This window comes from Vigna radiata, chromosome 5, assembly GCF_000741045.1.
Source record: "Vigna radiata var. radiata cultivar VC1973A chromosome 5, Vradiata_ver6, whole genome shotgun sequence".
Taxonomy (NCBI): Eukaryota; Viridiplantae; Streptophyta; class Magnoliopsida; order Fabales; family Fabaceae; genus Vigna; species Vigna radiata.
The window spans coordinates 17,817,582-17,839,894 of NC_028355.1; the positions used below are offsets into that span (position 1 = coordinate 17,817,582).

General features: G+C 30.3%; 2 protein-coding genes across 8 annotated transcripts; one reads left to right on the forward strand and one right to left on the reverse strand.

The window, feature by feature from the left end:
- Nucleotides 1–8,128: 8,128 nt before the first annotated feature.
- LOC106761878 lies at nucleotides 8,129–9,659 on the forward strand. The gene is made up of 2 exons (XM_022780239.1): nucleotides 8,129–9,231; nucleotides 9,436–9,659. The coding sequence occupies exons 1-2, from the start codon at nucleotides 8,129–8,131 to the stop codon at nucleotides 9,590–9,592; spliced, it is 1,260 nt and encodes a 419-aa protein (XP_022635960.1). The 3' UTR covers nucleotides 9,593–9,659.
- Nucleotides 9,660–12,792: 3,133 nt separating this feature from the next.
- LOC106761879 (probable E3 ubiquitin-protein ligase RZFP34) lies at nucleotides 12,793–19,485 on the reverse strand. 7 transcript variants are annotated; one of them, XM_022780816.1, is made up of 14 exons: nucleotides 19,332–19,482; nucleotides 19,104–19,211; nucleotides 18,301–18,346; nucleotides 16,664–16,915; nucleotides 16,492–16,579; nucleotides 15,995–16,054; nucleotides 15,850–15,882; nucleotides 14,783–14,860; nucleotides 14,459–14,502; nucleotides 14,109–14,149; nucleotides 13,911–13,993; nucleotides 13,719–13,810; nucleotides 13,517–13,628; nucleotides 12,793–13,266 (listed from the first exon to the last, which is right to left on the reverse strand). In XM_022780816.1, exons 4-14 carry the CDS (start codon nucleotides 16,852–16,854, stop codon nucleotides 13,156–13,158), a joined length of 933 nt encoding a protein of 310 aa, XP_022636537.1. In that variant the 5' UTR covers nucleotides 16,855–16,915; nucleotides 18,301–18,346; nucleotides 19,104–19,211; nucleotides 19,332–19,482; the 3' UTR covers nucleotides 12,793–13,155. The 7 variants fall into 7 exon arrangements, with proteins under 7 accessions (XP_022636537.1, XP_022636538.1, XP_022636539.1 ...); XM_022780817.1 differs by having other exon boundaries at nucleotides 19,104–19,234; nucleotides 19,332–19,470; XM_022780818.1 differs by lacking the exon at nucleotides 18,301–18,346.
- Nucleotides 19,486–22,313: the final 2,828 nt, after the last annotated feature.

Consider the following 22,313-nt stretch of genomic DNA (forward strand, 5'->3'; position numbering starts at 1 on the left):
ATTTATATGGACCATAAAACCGATCCCCATATCAACTAAACTCGAGAATCGATTCCATAAGGTTGTAAATTATTTTTAGAACTGATTCTTCTCACAATAAAATCATGTGTTATTTAGTAGGGAATGATAAAGGTAAAAAGAGAAGTAATTGAAAATGGAAAAAGAGAGAAATAAAAAGAAAAGTGTTGAGGAAGAAGCGAGTGATATTAGAACACGTGCGCAGAGGGTGGGTCCGGTTTGTTGCAGAAGAAAGCAGCAGAATGAAAGATAAAAATAAATGATTGCGGAAGAATCTTGCAATGAGGACGGTTGGATTATATGGAGATAAGCGAAGAAGCACACACGTGCCTGGTTACTGTTTAACCTCTTTCTTAGGCACAGTGAGTACTAAATCATGAAAAGTAGAGTGAGGGAAAACGACAAAAAACCACGGACTCAGAATCATAAATTTAGAAAATCATAAAAAATTATATTACATTTATATTAAAAATATAAAAATTTATATTTTAATAACCATTTATTCTTATACTATCAGTGAAATAAATATAAAAATGTATCGAAATACGGTCGTAAAATACACAATGGTATTCCTCACTTCATGCCACTTTAATTCTTCACTCACCTCACTTTTCTCTCACCAGTGACCACCACACCCATTTATATCCACACCGTATAGCCTGAATTCAATAATTATCCTCTCTCTGTTCCTACACCAATTACCCAATCCTCTCTCCATTTTTTTACCTTCTCATTATTACTAACATCTTACCCCCAAAACCTCCGTTATATTTAAAATAATAATTAAATAATATACGCTCCGGTTCTCCTGTCGTAAACTTCTCCTACACAATTTACCTCAGTTGTGCGGTCGAATACCTGTTAATGACATTCCGACGCTCAAGTCAACTAATGAATAATAGTTAGAGATAGAAAGAGAAAGTAATTATGGAGAGTAAATAAGCATGCAATGTAACCAACTACTTCTCACATTTGACCTATATTTATAGTTTCTGGCATGAGTCTGTGATTCGCTAGACCTTAATTATGGCCCAATCACTGGCCCATCCTTCTTAATCATGTTTTATCTTAATTTAATTTTAATGTTTCCTTCATCTTAACTGACTCATGTGTCGCTTCGTCCGCTTCAGACGGTCGGTCCACCAACGAACGAATCCGACACCTTATGGCAGTTATGCAGATGTTCGTGAAAACCCTTATCGCGAAGGTCGTCGTCCGCTAATGGGACCGTTCATCGTGTCTAGTCTCTGAGTGAAGCAGCAGCGGAACAGAGGGAGCAACAAATATGCAGATTTTCGTGAAAACCCTATGAAGGTCGCAGTCTGTTGAAGGGACCGTCCGTCTTGTTTGATCATGTATGTTGAGATCATGTCCGGATGTCTAGCATAGTCCGTCCGGTCCATACGGTACAATATATAATAAATAAATTCTTATATTTATATTTTTAAGATTTTGAATTATTAATGAAATCTTAATCTTTTATATTTCTTTGCCGCGAATTTTCAATTAGCAATAAAGTATATTGAAATATATCATCAAAAGAACATGTTGTGAATTTATACTTCGGCCTATATTAATTAATAATTACAAGAGTGTTAGTTAAATTTCTTCGTGTGAAATTTAATGCAAATTTTAATGGTAAAAAGAACTGTTCTTTTTTCTCTACCCAGATAAATTTTGAAAATAAAAACACATGTGTAGAGAGTAGAAACTAAAATATAATATAAAAATGTCACCGATAACATAATAAATCGTTATAGAAAACGATTATACATCTCTCGCCAGTATAAATGTTAACATGATCATTTAAGTTTTTATCATAATAAATCGTTATAGAAAATAATTATTCGTCTCGCGAATATAAATGTTAACATGATAATTTAAATTTTTAGCATAGTGCGTGGAANAAAAAAAAAAAAAAAAAAAAAAAAAAAAAAAAAAAAACTCCTAAAGAACATCGTTTTGTTCTGAAAAAGAGCGCAGCCTGTGAGCATGTACAGTATCTGAGATGTTGGTAACCAATTTATTAACTTCCATCAATTTTTCTGCCACTCCATACAAATTTTGCATTTCCATGTCTAATTATTTAACTATATGTTAAAAGGTGATGATACATTTATAATATTGTGATTATGCAATTTATAATTTACAACTAAAATAGCTAAACAAGAGAGTAATTATTACAACTAAAACAAACAGAGCCAAAGTGAAATATGGTAACTCCTGGTTTCAGTCCACATGTTGCATTTACAGACTATAAATCCTAAATTATAAATTGCATAATCCCAATACAAATTTATTAATTTAGAGGCCAGAATTATGGAGCATTTGACATATTTTTTTACGAAAATGAAATCCACACAATTAGTCGTAAACATCACAATGAATCCTAATTTTGCAAAAATATCATATAATAAATCTAGCTAGAGTTTACTTCAATCTCGAATTTTATAAATTTTAAATTTTTTAAGTTCGAATACCAACACTTTGATTTTCAATTAGATTTTTATCAACTCTAATTTTGTTATGTTCTAATCTCATCAACTTATTTATTTTAATCTTTTAATTAAACGTTTTTTATATGTAAGAGACTCTGCCGCATCATTAAATTATTAAAAGTCATCTAAAAGTTATTTCTGTTAATCAATTTAACGAAAGTCAATTGCTTCAATTTTTAACTTTTAAAAATAATAAGAAAAAAATTTATTTAAAAAAATATAATATAATTAGAGACTATCAAAATTATTATTAAACTTTCTTTTTATAAATAAATTTTAAAATAATTTAATTTTAATTATTTAACTTATCTTATAAAATTTTAATTAATATACTTTTGTAATAGAATATTTAAATTTTATTAGAAATATTTTTTCAAACTAACTATATAGGAAAGAAATATCTTAAAATAATACAAAAGTAAAAAATATTATATCTTTTCCGAAAAATATTTAAGTTAATGCATTGTTGAGAAGATGTGTACTTATGGAATAAAACGTTATTCATACAAATGCGTATGTTTCCACTTGTATATATTTAAAATATTAGATGATATGATATTTAAGTAAATTTAAGTATATATTTTTATTAATTAAAAATTTCCATATATTACTAGATTTTTAAATCACGTGTCTTTGACAATTTTATGGATTTTAATCCATTTAAATTGATAAAATAGAATGGTAAAAAATGTATAATATATTTTGATGGTATAATTAAACGGAATCTAAATATTTTAATATTTCCTTCAAATTGAAAAGCTCAACAGAAAAATATAACATTAGTAGTAGGATAAAACTAATAAAATAAGATATTAAACAGGAAATATACATTCTAGATAATTTTGATTAATATAGATATAGTTTCAAAGAAATTATATTACAACAATAAATAAAAGGTATTTTCTTAAAATTTTGAAAAGAAGAAAAACATTCTAACAACGATGACAAAACATATTCTTTGTGAGATATATTAATTTATGTTTACTATCCGTTCACACAAATAAAGATGATTATTGTAAAAAGAAAGAAAACAAAAACAACACAAAAGAAATATTAGCTAATGTACAAAAGAATTGACTTAATTTAATCATAAAATACTAATTTATAAAAGTACAATAAGTCATATATTCACACAAATAGTTGACACTAGACTTAATTATTCGGATACATACATTTAATATAGGGCTTCAACATAAACATGCACTAATAATGGTATTTATGTTTTGTGAAGTCATAAACAAAAAGATTATCACCCTAACATTTACAAGGATAGTCCCTTTTGCACATGACCAACAATTCAGTGGTTAGTACCTCATTCGATTCTCATCACATGTTATACTTTATTTGAGTGTGAATAGTTATTAAAATTGATGATACCTCCTTTTTCACCCTCCATACATCAATGCATACACTAACAATATCATATAGAATTTCTCCTTGAAATTCTCTTAACATAATCACTATACTTGTCCAGAACCATAGTCATCATCACAGATGTTAATAATCAATACAATAAACATACATAAATTTCATCCCAAATTTATTTCCAACAACCAAAGAAAAAGAAAATAACACACACACACATACACAACAATGCTCATAGGTGGTGCCCAATGCTAATTTTCTCACAAAAGGTGACACTCAACGACAGTCTTAGCGTTCAGCATCAAACCTTTCGCAAAAAGTGGCGATCAATGACACTCCTAACACTTGGTGTCATTCTTCCTGCAAAAGGTTGCGCTTAGTGATACCCTCATACTGTTTAGTGTCTTGGAATAAATTGTTCCACACTTGCATTGAAAGATGACATTCAACGATGTTTTACTACCACTCAATGTCAAAACATTCACATATTATTATGCTCAATGATGCAAAATTGACGCTCAACGATCTTGGGGTAAGATGTTCCAAGACCTGTACAATAAACCAGCGCTCAACGTCACCTACGACTGCTCAATACTGTATCAAATATCAACAGATAAATTTTTGTGATTTAGGAAAAGATGAACCTATTCAAATTATCAAATTAGTATTCCTTTTTTAACGTATTGGTTAAAAATAGCTCTTAATGTCATGACACATATCAACTAACTCAAATGATGATAACATCAATTCAATAAAGACAAATAACAAACATCAAAAGCAAACCAAATTTAGTAGATAGAAAGTCATCATACAATTTTAATATGTAAAATAGAATTTCAAGATATACATAACTTAAAAAAATGCAATTATTTTCCTTTACTTAAATAAATGAATTTGTTCTAAAGAATCTTAAATCCCTTCAAGTTCACAAGATGTCTTATCTACACCTAAGAACAACAAAAATGCAATCAAGATACATTGTTAAAACAACTACTGATCAGTTTCACATACCAGCATTAAAATAATGCTCACATATACCAGCATTAAAACAATGCTCACATGTAATACATAAAAGAAAAGACAAAAGGTAACTAAAAGTCAACTTACACAAATAGAAAAAATGACCAGTGCAAATTAAAGAATTTATCACAATAATTGATCCTACTGTCTGAGTTTTTTAATGAGATAAGTAAAAAAAATAAAATCTCAAAAAGAAGTCAGAAAATTCAAAAAAAAATATTTTTAGAAAAAAATGTATTTTAAAATAATTTATTAATAAAAAAGTATTTATTTTATAGCATTTTAATATTAAAATAATATACTCTTACTATTTTTAAATCACCATAATTTTTTAAATATAATTTTCGAAGTCTTTACGGACAAATAATTTTTAAGGTTAATTAAGATTTACACATTGAAAATATATATGGAAAATGAGTATTTGAATCTTAAGAATATCATAGAGAAAAGTCAAACAAAGTTTTTCAAGGTTTGAATGAATTTTTACAATAAAATTTCTATAAACAAGGAATCTCACTCTATATTAATAATACTGTAGAATAGTACTAGATTATTACGTAAAAAAATAATCTTTATCTAAATCTATGCACTAAAGAATTTGTCCATTTAATGTAAACGTTTATTTTTAAAATACTTTTATTTTAAATTAAAATAATAATTTTGATAATTTTATTAGTATTTTTTTTAATTTAACTGTTCTTTTAATTTAATCATTTTTTAAAATTTAATTATTCTAAAAATTATAAAACTACCTACAAAATAAATAAATAATTTCTAATAACATTATAACAATTATTTATATATGATTAGAAAATACAGCGTATGTGTTTATAATGAATAATGAAAATAGAGTTTTGAGAGAGAAAGGAAACATTGAATTGAAATTGAAGTTTTGGGGATTGGGTTGCCTAGGTAGTAGATAATTGAAACGGTGCAGTTTTGTTTTAGCATCTTTTGCTCTTCTCCTTTAATTGTGTGATGGTTTTGTGGGCCCAGCTTGCCCAGTCAACTGACCAAGACCGTGACGCATTGTCAGTTCTAATTCAATCATCACAAACCCTATTTTGTCGTTTTCTCATCACTCACTCTCTCTAATCTCTCTCTGGTATTAACTTTTTTTTTTTTTTTTTTTTCTTTTCTGCTGCCAAATGTTTCATCATTGTTCTCCCACACAAACAAACAAATACCATTTTCACACACTAATTAATCATACCTAACTCACCATTTTAATAATACCACTCTTCAACTTTTCTAGGATAGTTTTTTTCTTTAATTAGGTGTTTTTTTTTCTTTAACATATTATTTTTGTTAAGCATTTTATTTCAGAATAAACACTATATATTATCACTTTTATGAAATATTATCTTATTCAAAAATATATTCATATTTATTACCTAGTTTATCAAATATTTATAATATAATAAGCTATATTATCAAATCATAATTTATAAGACAGGTACTTGAGTTAAGTGCTACAGTTACTTTTTGTCGAAAAAAAATCCTTATTCATGATTATCATTTTCCATTATTTTTTTTTGTTGTTGTAAAAAATAACCTTAATCATGGTTATCATTTTCTGTTACCTTTCATCATGATAGTTTAAATTATTGTATTTTTTAAAGGATAATTTTAAGAAATATTTTCTTCAGAATCGTAAAATTAGAAATACCAACAATATTAAAAAAAAATGTTAATTAACCAAATTCTTATTTAAAATCAAAATTATATTTTTCAAACAAAACAAAAGTAAGAACAAGTTAATTCCCATGCATCGGAGCATGGTTCCTCCCACATACTCCCAATACAAAATTAAAACTCGTTTATTAAAACTTACATTAATATTTAAGTTTTGCTTATAAAATACTAATAATTCAGAAGTTTAGTTGAAATCACAGAGTTAAAGTATTTATTTTTTTTGTTTTTCTTGCTTTCAGTTAAAGTGTTTTCCAACCAGCAGGAATTGTCATTCTGTCTCAGCTTGCTTTTCCCTTTTGATTCCATTTCTTAAAATGATAAAAGAAAATCAGTTATGATATTAATTAAGATGTAAATTCAGTTATTTAAACACAGAATTTAAGTAATTAAGCATTTTTATTAAAGAGAGAATCCGAAATTAACGGATAAGGTAATTGTAGAATGAAAAAAACAGAAGGGCATTGTTATGTAATTTTGATTTATGTACTAGAAGAGATATTTTGGAAATAAAATTCATTGTGAATACTGGAGCAGAAGCCTACATTAAATTTTGAAGATATGAAAATGGAAGGCATCAATTAAGTGTGTGCATAGAAATTTATGGGTGATTCAGACACTGGAGAGTAAATTGGGCAAAAGAAAAATCTGTTGGCCACAGAAAGTGCAAAAAGTTGTCTTAAACATTAGTTTAATCGGTAGTTAATTTAATTAAGACCATAACCCTTCACCTCATCCATGAATTAGTTTGCTAAGCTCAATTTCATTGCTAATTTAGCAAAAAAAGAAGCACCGCTTTGAAATGAACCATTGAGCAAAAATGGGGAAAGTACAAACGGAAAACAATTCTGTGGGCAGATAGATACAGTATTATTGTATAGTACATTTATTTAGAGAGAGAGAGAGTTTCTGTGTGAGAGAGAGGAGTATTTCAGAAGCTCACTGCTTCGCTGATTTTGAGGCATGCAAGAAGAGAGAGGATTCGTACTGCACAAGTTTCACACATCTGCTCTCTTTTTTTACTGTATTCGGGACTCAACACTCTTCTTCACACCCTCCTCATCTCTGTCGAGTTTCCATAGCACAGAGAGAGAATAGGGTGGGTAGATTAGTGGTTTTCTTTGTTCATTGTTCATTGTTCTTCCTTTTCATTCTCTGGTTTTCTTGATCCATGTCACTGATTGTATTGTTCCCTTTGGCTGTTTCACTTTGGTTTTGTTAGTGTGGGGTTTTGTTTGTAGCTGGGAAGCTCACTGATCTTTCAATGACATAAAAAAAATCTGTTCTTTCGGGGTTTTTTAATTCACTTTTTTCACGATGGGAGGTCATGGGAGTGAAATAGCATAATGATTGTGTTTGGTTTCTTTTACTTTTTTTTTTTGTTTCTCTTCTGGGTTTTGGGGGAATCTTGCAATTAGTGTGACATGTTTTCAAAGTTGTGATCTTTATTTTCTGGGGTGTGGCTACTTCTGTAGCATATGTCTGCTGTTTGAAATTGGTTGTGTTTGTGTGTCGTGTGCAGGTGTTTTGAGATAATGCTGAGGAAGAGGAATAGGTCCGTGCAGAAGGAACAACACCACATGAGTAATCTGACACAGTGTGAAGCCAATTCAGAGCACTATTCGCAGACTCATCATGGTTTGGGACGCAACAACATCAAGCGACACTCAATTTTCAATGTTCCTTGTCTGTTTGTGGGTCTAGGTCCGAAAGGGTTGTTGGATTCTGATTCAGTTAGGAGCCCCACTTCTCCACTTGATGCTAGAGTTCTTTCAAATCTAGGCAACCCTGTTAGGAAGCCAAGATCTTCAACTCATGAAGGGCACCCAAGGAGTTGGGATTGTTGCAAAGTAGGTCTAGGCATTGTGGAGTCTTTGGAAGACTGTTCTAGGTTTTCTGGGAAAATTCTGCAGTCACCAGAGAGCAAGAGGGTTAGTCTGAGTCCTCAAGTGATGATCAAAGCCCCAAATTGTCAAATCCATAGGGATTTTCTTGAGGGATCCAAGTCTTTGCCCAAAGATTTTTGTAAGGCTCCTTATGCCCCTAAAAATGGATCTGTTACCCACAAGGGTGAATCTGAGTCCACTGTTCTTTTTGAGATTGGAGAAAGTGGGCTTGAGCATGAACTGTTTGGGAGAACCAGAACCAGGTCTTGTTCATTGGACTCTTGCAGTCCACTGAAAGAGCTTTCTGGCTTAAACACTTCCTTCTCTGATTCAGACACTGAAAATTTTGCTGTGAAAGATGTCAACATTCAATTGTGCTCTCCTCCTCATTTTATTGGGGGAAGCCAGTGCTCAAATACCTTCCCCCCACCTACAAAGTTGAACACAAACCCTCTTTCCATTAGCTCTTCCAATGAATTTATCAACTCTCTGTCTGCTACTGAGATTGAACTCTCTGAGGACTACACATGTGTGATTTCCTACGGCCCTAATCCCAAAACAACTCACATTTTTGGGGATTGCATTCTGGAGACTCATTCCAATGCATTCAAAATCCATGAAGAGAAGAAGGTAGTGAACACTGTTGCTAACAGGTCAGGGACTCCAAACCCATATCCCTCAAGCGACTTCTTGAGTTTCTGCCACCATTGCAACAAGAAACTAGAAGAGGGGAAGGACATTTATATTTATGGGTGAGTTAGTTAGCCCTTGGGTTTTTTTGTGCTTTCTTTTGTTGAACATTAATGAACTTATTATGTTGAATTTTATAAGTACATTATTATGTTGAACATCTCACATCATGTTCACATTTCTGATGTAACTTTAAGATATGCTATGAGTGTGTATTATGATGATACTGAATCTGGTTGAGGTTGGTATGGTTTGATATGTTGCAGGGGTGAAAAGGCATTCTGCAGTTTAACTTGTCGTGCCATGGAGATCATGATTGATGAGGAACTAGAGAAATCCAACACCGACCCTCCTTGTGAAAACTCTGCAAAGCCAAAACTTGGTGAGCTACTTTTTGAAACAGGCATTCTCACAGCTTCATAGAAGAATTATCTGCCACATGCACCATTTGCTCCATGAGAATGACACAGGCACCTGATCATCTGTTCAGAAGGAGCTGTTTTATGTGCATCTTGTTAGCAGCCATGGATGATCGTTTTGTACATCAATGTGTCTAAGCTGGAATTGGTGTTTCAGCTTTGTCATGGTCTTTGGTGAATTGTGACTCTCAATAAGTTAGTTTTGTTTTCCATATAAATAGAGATATATGTTATCAAACCATTGATAGCCTGCAGAAAATTAAAGGGTTGAGGTCTATTTTTCTGGCTTCCCCTTTTGATCTTTTCTTGCATTATCTCTATATTGTGTCAATGTATACAACCCAAAAAAAAAAATATTTTTTTTTTTAAACTTCTATGATATAATGCTATTGTCCTAAGTTTACACAACATCTTACCTTTTCCTGAACTTTTGGGCTGAAAATCGGAAAGCTGAACCAAGTGTTGGTTATGCTTCATTTAGACGGTTCATGTGACTCCTATTTTGGTAAAAAAGTTGCCAAAGTTTAGAGAAATACATTTTGCATAATGTGTAATTTCTTTCAAATATTCTCGTTTTCCTCAAATGTCAAAAGTGGATGTTCCAAATTACCTTTTACTGATAAAAAAACCAAAATAATAATGCAATTTGTATGTTTTCGAATCCATAATGCTTGGTCGATATGATGTTAAAATTAACAGAACATATATTTTAATTTTGTTACCTAACAAATTTTATATACTTTAACTTTTGTTATTGACTAAAATATTTTCCTTAATGAATGTAAATGTAAAGTGTGTAAAATAGTAAAATAGTAAAATAATAGTATCCTAAAACAAACACGTTAGAAACGAGATTTGAAGGAGGATAAAGTGTTAAAGTGGCATCATAGAAGTGCGGCTTCTACTTTCTGCCACCCCATGCTTTCTTCCACCATTTCTATAGGGGTGTTAAAAGTCCACAACACCCCTCTCTTTTTATATAGATTGGCATAAAATTTATATATATTAATTTTTGAAGCTATTTTAAGGATAATGATAGTTAGACAATATTTTTTGACAATATTTAAATATCATCTACGTGTCATTTTGTAATTGTTTCAAAATTACTTCACAATCAATAATAATAATCATAAATATCACTATCGACTAATTAAGAATATCGACTAATTAAGAATGACACGTACATGATATTCAAATGTTGTCAAAAAAATATTGTCTAATTATTCCTATTTGATAAAATGCATGAAAGAAAGCTCAAAAGAAAAGATAATGATATATATAGTATTCTTATAAATAAATTTCGCCAATGTAGGGATAATAAAAGCACTAAATTTCCACACGTGATAAAATTGAGGAACTAGAATCACTGGATTAGAAACATAGGAATAAAAAAATGTATAATGTAAAAGTTGAAGAATCTGCATTGAAACCTTTATAAACAGCACCACCATTATCATGCAAAAGATTATTCTCTTATCCAGATACCAAATATGAGGGAAAAATACGAACTTATTTCATGAAATTTAAGACTAGAAAAGCTTACTATTTAGTAAACACACCAAAGGTAAAAATACAGTAATTTTTTTTTTTAATTTTTTTTAGCTTAAGAATGGAAGAATAAGAATAAAATTTTTTAAACTGAAAAACACTTAACCAGGAATCCAAAGACTATCTAGTTTTCATGGTCCTTGTTTTGATACATTATTTAAAAGTCTTAATTATAATTTTCTTAAAAATAAAATTGTGATTGAACTTCAAATATTAAAACAGATATTACCTCAAATATTATCAAATGTTGTAATAATTAACTCTAATAATGATGTTATATTTAACTGTTGATCAAAATACAAGAATTAGTATTACTAGTAATTATATTTTATAAAAAAGTAAATAAAATTAGTTAACTTAATTTATTATGAAGTAAAGTAATTTATTGTATTATACTATTATTTTAAAATATATTATATATACTTAAAAATTATAGTAATTGATTATTTTAATTTAAAATTCAGTGTAATTTTAATTTTATTTTTCTATCAAATTATTTTATGAGTTATTTTATGAACCTATAAACTTTTTTCTATTTCATCCATCAAATCAATTAAAAAAATTCACCCACTTTCTTTATTCAAATGACCTTTATATTAAATTATTCTAAAAAATATTTTGAGTTATTTTCTAAACATATAAATATGCAAGTAATTTTTTTAAAACTAACTTGATTCAAAAGTACTATTATCAAATCCATCACAGTGACTACTGAGACTGAGAAGAAGAAAGTAAATACTCACTGAGTTTAGAAAACTTCTTCTTGCCACTCCATACATTTCCATGTGAAATAACTTATATGTCCTTCTCTACTTCCTCCATCTTCTTCGTCTTCTTCCTCTTTCACATTCAAAAATGTATTTTTCATTTTGTATTTCAAAATACAATTTTTTATTCTGAATATACATTATAGAATGTATTTTTTACTTTGTATTCAAAATACAATTTTCACATTCTGAATTATACATTTTAAAATTCAAAATAAAAATAATTAAAAACTGTAAAATTTGAAATATAAAATTTGTATTTCAAACCAATTCTTATTTATTTTATATTTTAAAACGTACAAGAAGACAAAATTTATATTGAGTCGTACATTTCAAAACACAATCTTTATATTTCAGAATGTAAAGTTTCAAATTGTAAGGTGCGGGAAGAAGCTGTGATTGGGCCTCTTGTCCCCATCATAAAAAACTCCAAGTATTGGCTGCACCTCTATATTTTCCTCCTACACCCTCAACTTTTTCTTTTCTGTTGCTCTATGCTTATCATTTTGTGGTTTTTATAGTTACTAATCTTGTGTTTCTCTAATTAGACATTAGACATGAGACAAGAAAAAGAAAAAGAAATAGTGAATGGACCAGCATCATCACCTAAGAGCACAAAAGAACTGTACAAAGAAAATGAGCAAAATCATCCTTGAAACTGTTTCTTAAGAGTGGGATGGAAGTTGATAAAACATTCTTATGACATTTGAAGTTATTTAAAAAAAAAAAATCATTTTACAAGTAGCTGCTGCTTAAAAATAACAATAATAGTTTTTCTGACATTCTCATAATAAACAACTTTATTATGTACTCTAACTAAATCTAAATTAGAACCTATAAAACTATAAACTATTTAAATTTTTTTTTAAAAAATGATTGAAATACAAAATACAAGGAACACAAATCACATTTCTTTACTATATAAAACAACTCAAATAAATTACTTCCACAGACGTTCTAAGAAAACTAGGATAAAATTGACCATAGCTCAACTCTTATGATAAGATTGGCAACATGTTTATGAGTAACTGTAGGAACATATATATAAAGTAACAGCTAATTTGAAAGTTGGCATCACCCCAAACAAACAAGTTACACAGTGAAGAGTGTAACACTAAGAGTAAAAGGGTAACCGTAACTAGTTTGCCCCCAACCTGAACATGGTAACTGCTGAGCCACATGATAAACTATTTTTTCTTACATTGGCTTTCGTGCAGTTGAAATAAGAATTCCCACATGTAAGGGCATTTCCTCAGCCTCTTATTTGCCGTGTGTTGTAGGATTTGCAGTTCATGCACTTTTGGGCAACAAGATGGTATTGGACGTGAGAAGTTTTAGTACAATCATTGCAAAGGATCCAAATCTGTTCAGAGAATATCATCTTTAGTTCTTCACAAATCAAAAGGTCAGGTAACTTATCTATGCTTTCAATCCACAACAAATTTCTAAAAGTTAACTACTGTTTCATTATGCAACCTTCACCCTCTATCATTCCCTCATTTGCCTAGTCACAACAAAGCATCAATAAATCAAGGACTAGATATATCGTTGCATAGTTTATTGTCATGAGGACCTTATTACACGAAAGAAAAAATAAAAATAAAGATACTGACCATTTTGTTTCGATATGCTTCAGGCATTGGTGTAGCAGCAATCTCCATGTCAAGCTTCTCCCAAATCATTGACATGTCACAAACTGACTTCGAGCAGAGAGGGCATGCATACCTGATGCAGAATCAAACCCAAAATCAGCTCATATACTGCAGTAGGACTTCAAGCAGATAGAAGAGAGGAGACAAGAGCTGTGATACTCACTGGAAATGTTCCCTCATTTCATTCAGGCAGCTCTTATGTATTGTATGTCCACAGGGCAAAACAAGGACATCATTCACAGATTCAAACAAATACTGTAATCACCAAATTTGTTGCACTTTGTCAATTCCAGTAACTCAACAAATTGGGAATTAGTCAGGGAGCTGCTGAAATCAGAGATTTCTAAAATGTTACCTCGAAACAAATGGGGCAATCGTGATGCATTGCTCCTTCCACACAAGGGTGACTGTTTTTCATCTGAGTTGGATAGCAACAACCTGTGCAAAGAAATCATGAAAGCATTATCAGTATGTAAATCATTTTGACACCACAGTGTTGACATGTAGCGTTTATTAAAACATGAACAACATGGGATAAGAATATATTACTTACCACATTTGTAGCAGTGGAAGACATTTTCACATCCTCCAGTTCTGTATCAAAACATATCCGAATCAATCAGTCTGAATCTTGATACTAAATAAAGTCAATCTAACAGTGGACACTGATGAGTCAATCGATATATAAAATACACGCACAAGATGCAGTTTTAACCCTTAAGATATAGCTGAGCGGGTGTGGTGGGGGGGTTTCAATATTTCAGATAATTTAACTTGATTCTCATAAACACTTCTATAAGAAATAAGAAGCTTATGAAAAAGCTAACTTCAATTTTAGTTCATATTTTTCCTCCTAAAATTAATGGTAGAATTCATCCAAATAGACCCTTACTCACTTCATACCTGCAAATTCCACAGCCACTGCAATGATATTGCTTCTTCGATACCTGCAGCAGATAAAATAAACAACACAGTTTAATAATGTAACACATTCTATCTAACAAAAATGTGAAACGACTGTCATCATTACGGGAGAACAAACAACATAATGGAAATCTGGGTAGTTAACAGTTCTTATAATCAGTTCAAATCCATCACTAAACCACTTAACTCAGTAGAGAGAATATAATCTGGCTTTTTAGCAGATAGAATAAAAAGACGCATATACATAAAACAAAGTAAAAAAATTAAATAAAAGAATTAAAAAGTTCTGGATTAAGCACTCACATCATCATCAAAGAGCTTGCAGGTCCCACAGAAGTACTTGCCCATACAAACACCACAGTTAATACAGTTTTGCTGAACCTGGAAGCAACATATATTGACACAAGAAAAACTACATTCACGACATATTCTTAACAATGCAATATCAATATTCATAGTGATCTTATCGACGGTTTGACAAACAATGTATGAATAGTTCAGTAGTTTCAACTTAGAGGGATCATTACCCAGTCATATCTAGAAGATTGTAACAAAACTAGTAACTGTTTACACTTTGCCTAAACCATCTAAAAGATATTTTATAAATTAAAAACCTATAAAGTTCCTCTTAATAATGAATCGTTCTGTTTATTTCTGGGTAGGTGAGCGCTCTCGCGTACTCACATGCAGAGGTCATCTCCTACCAACACATCTTACTAATACCCTGGTCCCCGGAAACTCTTCAACGGAAGAGGAATAAAAAAGTAAACAAACACCTATTCTTGGTTAAGTACTCTCGAGATACTACTATCACTGAAAAACAATAAGAAATTAAAAGATTAGCTTAACTTTTTTTACGACTACACTAGTTATTTTAACTATTAATAAACTGGTTTTTGTCGTGATAATTGTATACTACCTATAGTCCTTAATATGAAGGATACTTTAGCAGAAAACGGCGTTCCTATTGTACAGAGGATTTCATAATTGCTACAAAACATTAAATTTCTTTTCTTTATTTCTCCCCATAATATTATGAATGGATATGTGTATTCTATTAATAGTGAAGTCTATTAATAGTGAAGGTACATTTGGTACATTGATAACTGAATTAATTATTTTTATTGGTCAATGTGATTATGTTAGAAGTGTCACTGTATCTTATATACCATCGTGTCACTGTATGTTGTATTTTAGATATTAGTTATGTCCAGGTGCCTGTCACAACAGCTGGTGCTTCATAGGTCATCATTACTCTATTATTAGACAAAACTTATTTAATCGCCTAATCAAGTGTTAGATCTTGCATTACCATTAACATACCATTGTGGAAGATTACACTGAAAGATAGCCAGAAAATCTAAACTCACCTCTTGTTCGGTCTCACAAAGTGAACATATAACCTGCATTTGTCGAGTTACTAATTAGCACTGCTTCAACAGTGAAACAACAGAGGGAAATGGAGCACGAAATAGCGGATATCCAAATAAGTTATGTTAAAATAAATAAGGATACCTGTTTAACTTGATGGCGGGGAATATCGTGTCTGTGCTTCTGATCAATGTTGATATTATTCTAGAAAATAACAAAATAACAGCACCAAAAATTAAAAGGAATGCTAAACATAAAGGTTATACAAAATGACACATTTTCATTCTATTCTCAGTTTTAACATCTGAGTCAGCTTGAACATAATTTATGAGAAAGGACCACACATTAAAACAGTAGGTCGAATTTACTGTCATTTGCTGTTCAAGTTTACAGAATCTTTTTTCCGTAGGCAGTGCCACAAAATGGCCCCAAAATGAACAGGCAAGAAAAATTGAAATCAGTATTCGTTGGTTCTATGAATATTGCATCAATTACAAGAAATCAAAAGAAAAAGAGAGAAAGGTTTCCTAATTTTAAAATAAGATGGAACCTTGTCATTAATGTCAAAAAGACAACAAGCGTAGATAAAGTATATGAATAAAAACAATCATAGCGAAATACTAGGATAGAAATTAACTCACTTTTGCCTCATTGTGACAATGGCGGCAATTAAAAATCTCATTGCAACAGGGGGCCCTAATACGGCATCTTCTCCGGTAATGTTGACATCTGCAGGAGAAACCAATGTCTTTTACAAAAAGAAAAGGGAATGGAAAAATGTAAATAGAAATAGTGTAGGAAAATAGACTTTACCCATATTCCATATATCCTCTCTCACGCATAGTATTGATCTTTTGGTAATTTGTTGATTGACTTGATTCTTCTCCAAGTAGGTGCTCTTCGTTTGATGTTAGATGATTATAAACGTCTTTCTCAGTCACATGCTTCGTGTCCTTGCAGTCAAGCTGCAGAGACTCAGTGTGCAATACTGCCACCACTCCCATGATGCAAGCTATCTTCAGATAAGATTAAAAGCTATCTAGAAGCAGAAGTAAGCCTGATGATCTGCATGCAAGAAAGTATTTAGGAATAAGCCCAAAACTTCTACAAGTCAAATGTTGTCGCCCCCATCAAACCAGGTAAACATTGAATGCACTGTTGCTTTCTTCTACACTGCTGAAGATCAATTGAAAGCAGCAACAACAAAATTGAATTCAGGTTGGCCAGCTCCAAGCAGTAATACTCCAAGAGGGAACACACCAAAACAAGAGCATACACAATAATTCTACATAAACCAATAGATTGCAACCAACACAATGATCACTTGATTTCTTGAAGAACTTCTGGAATCAAGTCCCAGTATACTGGAGCCAAGCAATAGACACCCCAACTATGTTTAGAGCAATAAACCACTCGATCAAATATGCCTTCCAAATAATGAAGATGGAGTAATTATATCTTAATTTTATTCTCCATGGAGGACCGGGCCTTCCATACTTGGTAGTTCTGCAAGACTCCTCCAAGAACTGAAACTTACCAAAAACAAATACTTAAAAGGTTACTTTTTCAATTGGTCCCTAACTTGCTAAATTTTTCTGAGTGAGTCCTCCAAAAACTGAAATTTACCATGGTATATTTTACTAACTATCAGGGTACATTTGGAAGAACAATTTAATCAAAGTTTCTAACATGCTTATTAAATGGGAGCTTAGTTATAAAACTTAACTGCAAATTTAGGCTAAAAAGCTTATTTTGATAAATTTGCTCGTAAGACCTTTTTCAGCTGAAAAAAAAAAGGCCTCAAAGGTCGCAAGACCAAATAAACCCCTTAAATCACTCACAGATGTTTTCATATAGATTATATTGGCTAACGCCATTTAGACCCGATTGATGCTTGTTTAAAGTCAATGTAGGCCTTTTTGCCGTTGCTGCAATCGACTTTATTATAAAAGTATAAATATCTAATCAAAATTTTACACACCAAAAATGCCTATTTGAGAATTCAATGAAACTAAAGGACCAATAGTTTAACCTATTATTGAAATTTCATTCAATCTGCGCTTTCATAGATCCCTTTTGGTTAAATTAATTTTTGTTTTCCTTCTTCTTCTTATTTCAGTTAGCTTACTTGACAACGTATTCGTTCAAGGTCGTGACCCCTTTGCAAAAGGATGGTTCACACAAGTAAAAAGACAAATCCATATTAAAGATTCAAAATCATGACGTCCTTGTCCATATTCCAAATAGGTTTCTCTCCAATGGAAACTTCACTAGGCCGTAGATGAAAAGCGGGACGGAAGAAAAAAGAACACGAAGATCGTTATATTGATAATGAGGAATGCTAACAGTCTCTGACACTCTCTTCCCAAGACTTGGTTAGAATTTATTAGAAATCATAATTTTCAGTGGTTAAATTTCTAAATCAGGAGAGAAAAATAAGAGGAACTCACCAGAAAGTGTTTTTTGAACAGCCGAAGCATCAAGCCAACCCTTTCACTGTTCATATAGGCAAAGAAGCAGATGCATAATCGTCATGAATTATGCAAAAGGAAATTCCATAAATGCTTCAACCAAACTAAATTTCTATCATATATCTTTTGTCGCCGCTAATAGAAGGTATTAAAGACAGACTAAAAAAAAGGTATTGTAGACAAAAGGCAAGGATACGGTAATAAAAATGTGCTTTTCGGGCAACTCTGCCCTTCAGAAGTAAAGGGATAATGTTTTGATAAAGGGAATCCTCTGAAATTACAATACCCTGCAAAACATTTCAACTCACAATCGCATGCTACCGACATCACCAGCATCACCCTTCTACCTCAAAACATTTGCAGCACAAATCCTCTATATTATCGACTGGCAAAGAAGAGGTATAGAGATTCTCCACAATAGAACATCTCCATAAGATTAGTACCAAAACTGGGTAGTCCAAGTCTCACCGTAATGCGAATATGCGACTCCACAAACAGAAAGGACGATTATAGTAGTCGGAGAAATAGAATCTACCTCTTACATTTATAAGACTCAATACACTACTGTAAATAGCTGATTGTGATTCTGCGTTTGAATGCAGAATACACTCACGAGATTAACGGAAGAAATAGCAAAAGCAGAAAACGCTCAGCCCCTGAATTTTCATAGATGCACATACATACCATCATATACAATCTGAACTATATACAAAACAATAACATAAACGCAATCAATACTTCCCAAAGCATTTAATAACACACAATTCAAGTCCAAAACTAACCGTCCATAAAATCATCAAACACCACAAAGAAAGCAATCCCACACATTTTGTCAATTGACAGCATCAATTCAACCAAGCTTTCCCGATACTTGAAATGATGCTGCATTTCTAGAAACAAAGCACAGCACAAACTTAAAGAGAAGAGAAGAATAAAATAAGCACAATAGCAGGCAAAGGTAGCAAAGAAAGAAGAAGAAATGGTGGAAATTTTATGATAGTACTACGAACTTTAGAGCCAGAGAGAATGTTGGGCGATCCAATTCAAAATATAGATACGACGGTGGTGTCCCAAATCGAAAGTAGAGATTGGTATCTCTCCCCTGACCCAGCACAAAAGGATGTGGAGGAGGAACACACAGGGAGAAAGTAAAGTAGAATCACATCCCAATTTATAGGTCTGGGATAAGCAAATACTTCCAGAGTCTTCTCAAACTTCCAAGACTACCCTTTTGAATTTTGCATTTTACATCTCAAATGTTTACATATAAGATAAGATTGGTTTTTCAATGCTCAACTTCACTTTACATTTAACATTAAGAATAATTAAATTTTAATTTGAGAAAGTAAAATTATGAATAGTTAAAGTTTCTCTATAAATTATTTATTTATTTATGTAAAATGTGTGTCAGGACTTTTATTCCATTTTAATATTGTTATTGAAACAAGTTAAAAGACACTTTGAAAGCCTATGAATATACTCAAATGATCTCCATATACAAAGTATAGACATTTAAAAGACTTAATAGTCATGAAATTATTCATGATTTAAATTTTTATTTATAATAATTAAAGTATTTATATTGTTTACTTGATTTTTAAATTGAATTTAAATTATTTAGTAATAATGAGGTAAAAATATAAATTATAAATTATAATTGAACTATTTATATACTTTTAAAATATTTTACTTTTAGATTATGTTAATTAAGTTATAAATTATTTTAAAGTATCATGATAATTAAATTTAATTCATATATTTTAAATATCTTCTAAATGAAGGAAAAGATGACACGTATAAAATTTAAAGAAGGCACGTAGATATTTAGAGAGGGCACGTGTATTGAACACCTTGTAATGTGTGATAATGATAACACCATTGTCGCATAATACGACAATAATGTGTGATAATGAGATGACACCATTCTCGCATAACACGACAAGAACACCGTAAATCCTGACATGGTCGGTTTGGATGGCATCCGCCCATAGTTTCCAACAATATATTTTTAATAGTTTTTAAATTTGTGCATGAAGATAATCTTTGACAAGACACAAACAATTGAAGAATATTTTTTAACAATTTAATTCTGTTTTCTCTAAGCTAAAATTACTTTATCTGATTATTGATCCGTTTCTTGATAAAAGTAAAATGTAAAAAAGGTGTGTTAAATAATAGGAAAATGATATTTGAATACTATTTTTTGACACTATTTTAGTACTGTATACGTGTCAAGATGTGATTGGAAGATTTTAAATTAAAAAAAAAATTAGTTTTTTTCTTTTAAACATGTCTTTATATCAGTTTTTTTTTAATTTAAAATCGTTTAACCACATTTTGACACGTGTACAGTGTTAAAATTATGTTTGATGTTAAAATATCATTTCCTGAATAATACTTATATTCTTCCAATAAGATAACATGTAATTGAAACTGAAATCATCGTAATGCTTCTTTTCTTATTGTATGTACATTAGATCATTTTATCATGTATTTTTGTTTTCATTTTGCTTGAAAACATAAAAAATAAAAAATAAAAAATAGCATTACTAGTTAATGATAGAATTCATGNATGCAATACCAAACTATCATCATTAGTTAATGAAATAAGAGTAGTTACTGATTAAAGTTATTTAATGTTAGTTAATGTTAGTTAATGTTAGAGATAATCAGTAAAATATTATCATAATTAATCATGAATTTAAAAGTAAATCTAAAACTAACTGCAATAAATACACATATTTATAAAAAGATTGCATACTAAAACTTATATAATAAATTAATTAGTTTAAATATTTCCAGAAAAATATAAATATTTTATATTTTACTTATTTATTTTATTTTCATACTTTAGGTTTTATATCTAGTATTTAATTTCATATATATTTTTAATTCAAATGAATTTCTATTTTTTAATAAGTTTTATTTTAATATAAATCTCTTTTTATTGTGACTCTTTTTAATAAATTAGTGTTGACGTCGTTTAAAACATCACGTGTCAAATTTTGAGTCTATTATGTGTTGAGATTTGTATAATCTTCTCATCTCTCAAAATGAAAGTATTTTAAGATAAAATATTACTCGATAAACATAAATTTTTACATATAACATTTTCAAATAATATTAACGTTAATTTAACAAAATAAATCATATTAGATCTTTTTACAAAATAGACACTCAATTAAATAAAAAAAACAAATATAAAAATCAACATGAATAAAAAACAAAAATAAATCAATCAAATTACTAATTAAATATTCCTTTATCATTAAAGATATTTCTCATGAATTTTCATTTTTTATAAACCTTTTATAGTTTTCTTTTTACTTTTCGAATTAATGATGTCTAAGGTAGATTTTTTTGTTAAATAAATTATAAATAGTAAAATTTTCACTCAAGGTAGTTAAATTCAATTGGTTTTATCTTCGTTTGTGTTTGTATTACACGTATATGAGATTATATTAATTATGTATATGATATCATAGTCTCTGTATTTAATATCATCTCAAACTATTACAAGTGCATACTTAATATCATCTCATTATATTTTGAATGACCGGTATCTTCTCTAGCAACACTACATAAAATAAGGACATTTTAATTAAAACTATTAAAATCAACTACAATTAGTAAGAAGTCTAAGACATAAACGTATAAATATAATATTAAACAAATTCAGATAAATTATCTATAAGATTTATATCAGACCAAAATAAAAACCTATAAACCTATTATAAATAAATAAAAGATAAATATAAACTAAAGATAATATCATAAGAAGTATGAACTAAATCTAATGATGATAATGATAATAACGATAATGATGATACCGATGATGACGATGACAATGATGACGATGACAATGATGATAATATGACGACGATGGTGGTGGTGGTGGTGGTGACATTGGTGGTGGTGGTCGTCGTGGCAGCTGCTGCGGTGGCGGCGACGGCGGTGGTGGTACGATGGCGGCAATGGCAGTTGTGGTGGTG